General features: G+C 42.4%; 1 protein-coding gene across 1 annotated transcript in view; it reads right to left on the bottom strand.

Moving 5' to 3' along the window:
• LOC308094999 (NACHT, LRR and PYD domains-containing protein 12-like) overlaps positions 1 to 12121 on the bottom strand; it is a 518863-nt gene that overhangs the window by 425897 nt on the left and 80845 nt on the right. The window contains exons 10-11 of the mRNA XM_080441848.1: positions 11731 to 11844; positions 11226 to 11339 (exon numbers count right to left, since the gene is read on the bottom strand). Of these exons, the coding sequence (XP_080297974.1) occupies positions 11226 to 11339; positions 11731 to 11844 (228 nt within the window). The remainder of the gene's footprint in view (positions 1 to 11225; positions 11340 to 11730; positions 11845 to 12121) is intronic.

The raw sequence follows: 12121 nt of genomic DNA, 5'->3' as shown, positions 1-12121 counted from the left end.
TGAAGATCTGACAAAATACATCCAACAACGATAGTGTAATTTTGTATCTCAGCATGGCAGGACATGAGGTAGGCTTGTGTTCCCATGATATCATTCTTTTTAATACATTCTCACCACAGCATTCATATTATATTCACATAATACAGTACATCATAAAACAGAATTGATCAAAAATAAATTGGGTAAATGTATCATACCTTAGGATTTCCAGTCTACAGTGCACACTCTTCAGTCCAGCTAAGAGCAGCTCCAGTAGTCCTGAGTCGTGCAGGCTGTTTTGGCTGAGGTCCAATTCTCTCAAATGTGAAGGATTAGAGCTGAGAGCTGAAGCCACAACTTCAACCTCTGTCTGTCTGAGGTTACAGCCAACAAGTCTGTAAATACAGATTAAATAAGAGACTATCAAAACAAATTACACCTAGTTCACATAATTCACACCTCAGTTTTACATAATATCATATTATTCATAATTACTATAAGTGAATGTAATATAGTTGGTTTTTGATGACTTAATGTTTGTTTGGAATTGATGTTGGTTACCTTCATGTTTACATGTGTGCACTTCACCTACAGTATGCTGAGTATACTCGTATAGTTTTGTCTTCCATTAACACATTCCATGCCAGAGTTTAATCTCATAATGTACTCACCAGTGCCAGCGTTTTATTGTTGTTTTTTTGTTTTTATCATGTCGCCACAGACCTCGCTAAATAAGTTAAAAGTGCGCGTTCATTTGGTTCTAAACACACAGCGGATCCGTGAGAAACGTCCAGCGAAAACAGTTTCCAAATGCGAGCCGCCATCTTGAAGCTACAGCCGATACACGCTAAACAGTGATCAGCGAGGAGAAAAACAACAAACCGAGAAAATCGAGTTTTAAACAGGATCCCAGACAGGAAGCGGATACGATCGAAAAAACCGGAACCCGAATAATTCCGTTTCCGACCGAAAACCGGAAACGGAAATGGATCAAAAAAATTCGGAAAGTGCACCTTGGGCGATTAACATGGGAATCGGCGGTTCGCGTAGATCTACGCGACTGGCACGCTGCGGCTATAAATAGGTTCGCGTAGATCTACGCGATTGGCATTCAATGTGTTAAAGGAATATGTTACCCCAAAAAAAAAATGTTTTCCTATAAATTAAACCTTGAATTCATGAAGATTTTAGTTTTTGTGACATTCCTGAGACAATAATCCAATATTTGACTAATTGAAGTTGATAGGAAACCAATCTTAACAAGAGCAAAACCATATTTAAAACATTCTCTTTAAAACTGGATCATCAGTAGGCTCATAGTGATTACACTGTGAGAGTTGTTTTGGAGTTTATATAGTTTTGCATTGGTTTTCTACCACAGCAGACACCGCAAATATTCTATTTTGGCTCAGGAATGCAATCAAAAACAAGTGTGGAACTAGACGTCACAGAAAGACTGTACAGAGGAAGATCGCAACTTTGATATCAAAGATTTCAACCAGCAGTTGAAGGTGTGAAATGAATAAAGTGAGAATGAGCAAATACATGTCATATTTACTGCCAACAATGTGTAAAAGCTTTACAAACAAGCTGGCAGAGATCAGCATTCAAAAACTATTAAAACATAATAATGGTTTAGGGTTTTATGTCCCTTTAACAGAGCAAAGAAGCTCAACAGGTGAACTGTGGCAGTTGCAATAAAATAATTGAATCTGGAGCTTGGACAAACATATGTTGTTTATAAGTTGTCCATGGATATTCAGCTGTACTACAGCATTGGTAATGGCAATTTTATTCAGCCGTCAGGACCAACACTTTGGAACCAAAACATCATATCTTAAAAAAACGTATTGCCAGGAAATGTCTCCACATTCCACAGGTTCACCTTCATGCTACCAACGATGCAAAGCATTGTAAGCTTGTAGACCTTTTCTTTTTGACAAGTGACCCCTTTGAACTTGAGTGCTTTCACCACGGTGAAGCTGGTTTAATGTTGGGTATTTCGGTTTTCATAATCTGATACATCTGAGTCGCGCACAAATCAAGCCTTTCATGAATCAGACGTGGCTCTTTATTTACAAGCAAACCTACACTAAAGAATATAGCAGAAATGTTAAGAGGTGTGTGAATGAGGACCTTTGAAAATAACAATTATCTTGTCTTTTTTATTTTAAGTTCCACTACTGAGAGGATGGCAATGTCAGTGGGTTCAAAACACTGGTCTGGTGGGGGTAACCAGCAGGGCTTTTATACTCTTAGGGCAGGTACACACTGTAGGACTTTTAAAGTGGTCGGGAAGTCATCTGATCGTTAAGCATTACACACTGCAGGAGTTTATTTCTTGAAATCGGCTGTCATATATCGTTGTTGTTTTCACACTATAGATTGATCCCTGAACAGGGATTACACACTGTAGGATAGTTCACTAGGATGCTATCCAGGGTCAGACCCAATACATACGTTTGTTTTTATTCCAATTCATTTTAATCGACGTCTACCGTGATATATGAGTCTCTCTCTCTCTCTCTCTCTCTCTCTCTCTCTCTCTCTCTCTCTCTCTCTCTCTCTCTCTCTCTCTCTCTCTCTCTCTCTCTCTCTCTCTCTCTCTCTCTCTCTCTCTCTCTCTCTCTCTCTCTCTCTCTCTCTCTCTCTCTCTCTCTCTCGTGTCAGGTACGCAGCACGCAGTGTTGCCATGTCCTTCTATTATAATCGACTTTGGGATTGTTTTTCTGTAAAGTTGCTTGAAAGTGTAGTTGCTTATTTGGCCTTGTTTCCTAATGTTGTTTGAACCAGTTGTTCTCAAACATTTTCATGGCAAGGACCCCCAAATATTTTTTTTCAAGATTTTTCTTTGATAGCCGATCTACAACGTGAGCTTGTCGATTGGCTATTTTTCAAATATACAATGTATTTGTATATAGGTTTAAAGTGCTTATAGTCGGTTTTGTTGGCCTTGTTTTCACAAACATGGTTGCTTATTTCGCGCAAAATCGGGCTCTTTCAGTCTCTCTCTCTCTCTCTCTCTCTCTCTCTCTCTCTCTCTCTCTCTCTCTCTCTCTCTCTCTGTGCAATTGCTCTAAAATAAACAGCCCCCCCTCGAGCACGCTCGCTCACTCTCTCATTTTGTTTTATAATGTTTAACTTAATACAGGACTGGACGGTAATATTACGGTAGGGACTGTTATTTGTGGATAGGTCCAACGACCCTCCATAGCCACGGTGGCTGTAATGTGCTCTCATTGGCTGTAGCGTGCATCTCCTCGCAGAGTGGTCTCAGCTCCTTTCATACTGTATGATACTGTCTCATGTCGAGTGTGGGACAGAGCTGAATATCTAACCAGCTAGATATTTGAAAACGGTCGGGAAGCCATCGTCGAGCGTAATTATCGTGGCCATATCCTCTCGCAGAGCCTGTCACACACAGCGACCAAAACCTCGCCTCGAGGTTTTGTCGGCGAGCACCAAAAAAGGTCCCAGACAGCATAATCGGACCAAATATCCTGCAGTGTGTACCTGCCTTTAGTTTTGTTTTTACCCTGCTTTATTGTGGACTGGCCTTTATTTGCACACAATACCACTAGTCACTATTTGAGACACAGACAGCATTATTGGAACTTTTATGTCAACCTTCATTTCTAATTATAGTGTTAACTGTAATGGCAGATTGACTCTAGGAAGTTTCTATTCACTTGACTACTAACCGAGCCTTTCTGCAGTTCCTCACAGCTGGGATCAGTCTCCCTCGAAACCTCTCTGATGTGTTGTATTTGTCCAGGTCGAACTCTTCCAGAACCTCCTCTGACATCAGCAGCATGACGGCCAAAGCTGAACACTGGCTCCCAGACAGTTTCTTCTTTGATCCATTCTTTGACTTGAGGTACTTTTGGATCTCCTGATGTACTGAGTGGTCGTTCATCTCCATCAAACAGTGGAAGATGTTAATACATCTGTCAGGAGAGGCATCATGAGTGGTCATTCTCTTTAGGTTCTTGATGGCTTTCTGGATGCTCTCTGGACTGTTCTCTGTCTGACTCAGTAGACCTCCTAACAGTGTCTGGTTGGATTCCAGTGAGAGGCCATGAAGGAACCGAACAAGTAGGTCCAGGTGGCCATTTTTACTCTTCAGGGCTTTTTTCATAGCAGCTTTCAGGAAGTCAGAGAGGGAGCCGTCACTCTTGTATTTATTATCGTCCAGGAATGTCTTCAGTACCTTCATGTTCTTCTCTGTGAAACAATGGAGCAGGTAGACTGCAGCCATAAACTCCTGGATGCTCAGATGAACAAAGCTGTAGACCATTTTCTGGAACAGCACACTCTCTCTTTTGAAGATCTCTGTGCACACTCCTGAGTACAGTGAGGCATCTTTGACATCAAGACCACACTCTTCCAGGTCTTCTTGGTAGAACAGGATACTACCTTTCTCCAGATGTTCAAATGCCAGCCTGCCCAGCTTCAGTAGAACATCCCTGTCAGTCTTCATGAGGAGCTGTTGAGTCCCATTTTCTTTTTCTTTCATCTTCACATCATGAGTCTCATACTTCTGCTTCTTTCTCTTTGTCTGAACCAACAGGAAGTGGCAGCACATCTCAGTCAGGGTCTTGGGCAGCTGTCCTATCGTGTGTGTCCTCAGCATGTCCAGCAGAATGGTTGCAATGATCCAACAGAATAGTGGGATGTGACACATGATGTGGAGGGTCCTTGATGTCTTCAAGTGTGAGAGGATTCTGTCGGCCAGCTTCTCTTCACTGAATCTGTTCCTAAAGTACTTCTCCTTCTGGGGGTCTGTGAACCCTCGCACTTCTGTCACCATGTCAACACATTCAGGAGGGATCTGATTGGCTGCTGCAGGTCTGGTGGTTATCCAGAGGAGGGCTGAGGGGAGCAGATTCCCCTTGAGGATGTTTGTCAACAGAGCATCCACTGATGATGTCACTGTGACATCAGAAACAATGTCATTGTTTTGGAAGTATAATGGAAATCTGCTTTCATCCAGACCATCAAAGATGAAGCCAACTTTCCAGACAGCGAGCTGCTCTGCTGTGACCTTCTTTAATGTTGGGTGGAAATCCTGGATCAGTGTGAGAAGACTGTACTGCTTATCTCTGACCAAGTTCAGCTCCCGGAATGAAAAGGGAACCAGGAGATTTACATCTTGATTTTCCAAACCCTTTGCCCAGTCCAGAGTGAACTTACTCACAGAGAATGTTTTTCCAATGCCAGCGATGCCCTTGGTCAGAACTCTTCTGATGGGTGTCTTTCTGCCAGGGAGGGGTTTAAAGATGTCACAGCAGTTGATTGGTGTGTCATGGAAGGTCTTCATGTTGGAAGCTGTCTCAAGCTGTATCACCTCGTGTTGACTATTAACCCCTTCACTCTCTCCCTCTGTGATGTAGAGCTCTGTGTAGGTGCTGGTGAGGGAGGTTCCAGACTCTTCTGTCATGTGGTCTTTCACATCATCAAGACTGTTCAAACTGATCTTATAATCATTCAAATCATCCTGCAGACTGACATCTGAAATGAGAAGAAAATGTATGTTTTAAACATTCCGGTTAATTCATAACTTTACATCTTTACGGCACACAATTTGTTAGAAAACAAACAGCCAAAAGTAATAACACAAGATCAGTTGTTTTTGTCGAGTTGATAGTTTTTTTGCTTCATTATTTGCACTTAAATATTGATACACACTAATTTGAACATTAACTCTTCCAGTGCCATGCTTATTTATGGAATTTTGGTTCTGAGTGCCACAACCAAAATTAATTGTAAAAAAAAAATGCTTAGGAGCCGAGATACAGCCTTTTTCAGTAAAAAGTTAAACAAGAAGTGAATGGAGCAGCAAATCTTCAAATCATCATATCTTGGGTTCTGAGCATGTTTAAAAAAAACAAAAAAACATAGTGTGTGCATGTTCATGACGTCTTGGCACTCAGGGCGTCAGGCCTCGTGACGTCTTAGACGTCATGTGGCACTGAATGAGTTAAGTCTGACTATGATTTCTGCAATTTAGCATTATTTATTTTATTATTTAAAAAATGTATTGTAAAATTATGCAAATTCTGTCCAGTCTTACTTTGTCCAGGTGTGGTTTGACTGGGTGTCTTCAGTCCAGTTGTGGTTCTGGATCTCTTTCCACACTGGGGACAGTCATAGTGTCCTGTTGGAGCAGACTGGTCCCAGTATGAGGTGATGCACTGTCTGCAGAACCAGTGTCCACAGCTGGTAGAGACTGGATCTGTCAGAACCTCCTCACACACTGAACACCTGGACGCCTGCTCTGTCACAACACAACCACTCCTCTTCCTCTCTCTGTGGAGATGAAGACAATGTATATTTCTGTGACTACAGATCTCCATCTGAAAATATGTTCTGCCATGGACCCCATAAGAGAAGATTTGTGTTTGATCATTGTTACATTTTTTGTAAAATGATTGATTGATACAGATCTACAAGCTCAAAATAAGCTGCACTGTGATATGTTGTGAGCCTGTACATCAGCTATTTTGGATTATCCGAAGTATAAAATAGGGTTAAGTAGTAAGACTGTTTCTCATTTTGCTGGGGACCCCCTGTAACCCCCTAAAGGACCCCTGGTGGTCAGACCCCACTTTGAGAACCACTGCTCTAAAGAGGAAAATTACTAAAATAAATATATCCTCCATTTCTCCAATAATTTAACAAATGTGAGTGTCTGTCCCCAAAATCTCTTCTGCCCGCTTCTCCTCAATTGCTGCAGCAATTAATCAGCAATTGCACATGGCCATTGACCATGTACACGGAACAGCGACGCCCGTTTTTCACTTTCAACCAATTGTAAGCTGTTAATTAGCGTTTTTTTGTAAAATAATTTGGGCTATGGGACTTAGCGTCGCCATGCTTATAGCCGTCGCCATGGTTACATCCCCCCACGCTTTAGGATGAACGATGAAACTGCACATGTGTCGAATCCATAGACCCACTCTGTTGCTGTCTGCCACATATGTGTTCGCGACGGGTCGCACAACGGCCGTGTGCGTGTGTTCGCGGCGGGGGGCGGCTCTGGCCGCGTGAGTGTGTGTGTGTCCGCGACGGGGGACGGCTCTAGCCGTGTGTGTGTGTGTGTTCGTGATGGGGGACTGCTCTGGCCGTACGTGTGTGTGTGTGTGTGTGTGTGTGTGTGTGTGTGTGTGTGTGTGTGTGTGTGTGTGTGTGTGTGTGTGTGTGTGTTCGCGACGGGTAGCGGGCGCGACGGCCTTGTGTGTGTGTGTGTGTGTGTGTGTGCGTGTGTGTGTTTGTGACAGTGGACCGCTCCGGCTGTTGGAACTGTTTATGAGCGGGTGTTTGTGTGTGTTCTCTGTGGCTCCGTGCCGCGGCGACGGGACGCGTGTGATGTGTGTGTGTGTTGGAAGTGTTGCAGATATCAAGTACAAAGTCACTTTCAATCCCTGATATACTGTCTGTGCACAGCGCATAACCCCAACTGCACATACTTTGGGTGCTCATATCCCCTGACGGGAATGGTCTAGTTAGCAAAATAATAACTGCCCAGAAAAAGTTCGGAAACTTAACTTTAACGATTATTTCTCCCCTATATTTTATATACGTTTTATTGTTAATTAGTCACCTTTACAACGAGGTATAACTTGTAAGGATCGTGCAATCGTGGAATGAGCAGCACAGCTGAATTTGTAGGTAGCGCCCCCAAAACATTTTCAAAATTCCCCAATATGCTTCTGTTGGTAATCGCTCTCGTTTAGTGACCTGCCAGCACACGACTGCTGGCAGGTGTGTGACAGTCACAGGTGTGTCACTGACACCTGAGCATGGGTTCTGCAACTTTGTTGAGTTTGTGTATGCTCCAAGCAGCAACACTGTCCTCATAGAAAGATGCCACGTTTGTCCCTACTATGTTTATGTTCAAGATAATCCCATAATCCAGGGGCCTATTTCACGAAAGGTGAATTAGGGCTTAAGCCTGGCTTTAACGTCTATCCTGGTTTAATTTAGCCAGGATTAGGGATGAATCGGTTTCATGAAAGCTGAATTATCTTGCCAGATTAGCTTAGCCAGTTCACCCTGGCTAAATTTGTCCATGACTAGATTTCACGAAAGAGAATTGAAGCAATCCTACTTTAGTTACCATGGCAACTTAGCTGTGAAGTTAGCCTGGTCAGGAGCAGGCTAACAGCCAAGCTTACTTAATCCAGTGCCTTGTTCTTCAAGTTTTTCCACACATGTGTTTGTATATGGACGCATTTTAATGACCCTGCATTCAAATAAAATGAAATAAATACAATAAGATATAATCGATTTAATTATATTACTGAAATAGTGTGTGACCATGAATCATAATTGTTTCACAATGACTCATATGATATGTCATTGTCACTCTGTTAACACTATAGTTCATATTGTTGTTAGATGTTTGATAATATATTACAGATTTTGTTTTTATATTATAAAATATGTCTGACGTACATATATATATATATATACACACACACACACACACACACACACACACACACACACACACACACACACACACACACACACACACACACACACACGTACATACACACACACACACACACACACACACACACACACACACATATATATAAATTATTAGTTACGGGTTTAAAAGAGCCTCTTCACTGTACAATGTAAGTCAATGAGGGGCATATTTTAAATCATCAATCTAGTCAATGGAGAAATTATTTTGGATTTCTTGTCCACCTTTGGAGTTGCATCATGATGGCAAGGTAACTACACAACCCAAACCTCTACCAAAGTGGTCTTGCCCTTTAAGCAGTAAATCAGTAAACCAATGAGTTTCCCCACACTTATTCAATTCTTATGCAAAAATCAAAGATCTACAAGCCCGAAAAAAGTGCCTTTTTTTACTCCCGTTACGGCCGCCGGGACCCCTGTTATCGCCGCCGGGACCCCCGCTATACCGCCGCCCCCGTTACCACCACCGGGACCCCCGTTATCACCGCCGGGACCCCGTTATCGTTGTACCGCCGCCGCCGGGACCCCCGTAATCACCGCCGGGACCCAGTTATCGTTGTACCGCCGCCGCAGGGGCCACCGGGACCCCCGTTATATACCGCCGCCCCCGTTATCGCCACCGGGACCCCAGTGGACGGCACTGCAGATATATATATAGATGGATCGCTATAATTGTAGATGAGTAGGCGATAATTCCAATATTCACTATACACTCCTCATGTTTAAGCCTAACTGAATTATATATTTATGGACTTGTATATAAATTGTATTTTTGGACGACTTAATTGTGCATTTAATTTGTCGGCAATACTTTGCCACGCTTTCTCCCTGGATCCATTTATTGCAGTCTTGTTTCCTTTCTTGTTTTATACATTTTACTTCCATGTATGATTCCCTGAGCTGCTGCAGTACTGCTGTTCAGCCACAGAGAAGAACGGTTTTAGGCTCCATGATTGGTCAAGTTCAAGGATTCTGCTATCGACTTTCATGGTCTTTTATAGGAATACGTGAAGCCTGGCTTTACCATCCTGGCTCAACACAGCCTGGCTTGACAAGGTCTAGCTCGACAAAGTCGCTCCTTTTCAGCCTGGCTTGGCGTTCATGGAACGGAATAAACCAGGCTATACGGAACCGACTTTGTCAAGCCTGGATTTGACTTAAGCCCAGGCTTATTTAATTCACCTTTCGTGAAATAGGGCCCTGTAGTGTGTGATGCTACCAGAATTGCACATTGTCTAAGATTTTAAAAATCTTGTAGAGTGAGTGAAGCTTTATAGTGTTGTGTATATTGTGTAGGACGATTCACATACTTTGTGTGTGGAGGTCGAGGTTCATTACTGAAGTTAGGAGGGCCATCTTTAGACCAGTCACTCTTCAAAGACACACAGCTGGGTGTTGGAGACTCTGGTCTGTGGTGAAGACTTCTGGAATTATATAAATGTTTCTATAATTATCATGTGAATTCAATTTGTTCAATATTTGTTATTCCATTTTACATCTACATGGATTAAAGTTCTCAGTCGCCACAACTGATTTCAGTCATTTGGAAGCATGTTGCGCACCAAAAATAGCTGATCTACATGCTCAACAACACGTCAAAGCGCTGTGTTGTGACTTGTGAGCCTGTAGATCAATTATTTAGTTATTTCCGGTTATTGTCTCCGCCAGGCCGAAAGGCATGGCGAGAGAGTATGTTTTGCCCCCTGTCCGTACGTCCGTCCGTCCGTCCTGTCCGTGTGTTACCAGCTAATCTCCGGCACCGTTGGCCCGGTCGATGCGAAAGTGTGCACACACACTCCCTGGATGCCAATTCAGAACCTCTGCCCCACATTTTTCACATGGGCCTGTCATAGCGCCACCAGGAGGCTGATCTTTGCAAAACCCATTTTTTCCCCATTACTCCTACAGCTTTTAACCAAACGTCATGCAAATCGGTAAACAGTATCTCTATAGTCATGTGATCAACCCGGATATGTCTGATTTTCCATATTCCATCCTCATTGGCTAAGGTTGGCTTCCAAAGTTTGCAGGATTGGTCCGTTTTGAACAAAATGCCTCAAATCATGAACGTAGCTTGCCATTTCCATAAAATTGCACACGCATATTCCCACTAGGCAGAGGAAGAAATGCCACCCCTTTCACATTGGCCTGTTATAGCGCCACCAGCAGGTCTAATTTAGCAAAACACATTTTTGGAACAAAATGCTTCATATCATGAATCCAGTGTCCGATTGAAAGGTCTAAGAAGAAATGACACCCTTTTCACATATTTCCTATGATAGCGCCACCTGGCGGAGACCTGTGCTCCGAGGAGCACTTTTTGTAGTTAGTTATGATTTGTACGACTTAATTCACAAACCACACACACACACACACACACACACACACACACACACACACACACACACACACACACACACACACACACACACACACACACAAACACACAAACACACACACACAAACTTTGACCAGGGAGGATATAACGTTAATAGATCCTATGTCTACTTCTTGAATTTGCATTGAGATCCACAGAGGAGGTGTATTCCGTACCCCAGCCTAGATCCAGAGCAAATGTCAGGCATGATTATCCTATAGTGTGAGCGTTTAAGATCCAATCTTAAGCCTCCTGTTTGCTCTCAGATATTCGAGGCCGTCAAGACAATTTTCAAACATGGTTGATATTCATCTGGATCGCTACGGTCCGTTATGCTTTATATTGTTGTGTATATTGTATAGGAGGATTCACATACTTTGTGTGTGGAGGTCCAGGTTCATTACTGAAGTTAGGAGGGATTCTTCTAGACCAGTCACTCTTCAAAGACACATAGCTGGGTGTTGGAGACTCTGGTCTGTGGTGAAGACTTCTGGAATCATATAAAAAAATCTAATTATCATGTGAATGAAAAAGTCAATTTATTCAATATTTATTAAAATTATAGAAACATTTATATGATTGGCGTGCGACTCCCGTGTCACAAGGGAGTCGCACGCACATCCTATACATGTTTTTATAATTATCATGTGAATGAAGGTCAATTTGTTCAAGATTTGTTATTGTTACGTCCCATTTTATTGTCATTGATTTAAAATCTCGTAGTATGTGCATGTTCAAGATAATCCCATAAGAGAATCTTACAAGATTCTCCTCTAGTGTGTGATGCTACCAGAATTCCAAATTGTTTAAGATTTTAAAAACCCTATAGTGTGAGTGCAGCTTTATAGTATTGTGTATATTGTATAGGAGGATTCACATACTTTGTGTGTGGAGGTCCAGGTTCATTACTGAAGTTAGGAGGGATACTTTTAGACCAGTCACTCTTCAAAGACACACAGCTGGGTGTTGGAGACTCTGGTCTGTGGTACAGACTTCTGGAATCATATACATGTTTCTATAATTATTATGGGAATTCAACTAATTAAATATTTGTTGTTGCTAGTCCCATTTTACATCTACATGGATTAAAGTTCACAACTGATTTCAGTCATTTGGAAGCATGTCGCACACCGAAAATAGCCGATCTACAAGCTCAACAACATGTCACAGCATTGTGTTGTGAGCCTGTACTGTAGATCAGCTATGTCTGGTCATTAGTTATGATTTGTACACAAACTGCGCACACACACACACACACACACACACACACAC

This window comes from Gymnoscopelus braueri (assembly GCF_963280865.1).
Source record: "Gymnoscopelus braueri genome assembly, chromosome: 11".
In the NCBI taxonomy this organism is placed as follows: Eukaryota; Metazoa; Chordata; class Actinopteri; order Myctophiformes; family Myctophidae; genus Gymnoscopelus; species Gymnoscopelus braueri.
The sequence above is the reverse complement of the archived record's forward strand: the minus strand, read 5'-3'. Positions and strand labels throughout refer to the sequence as shown.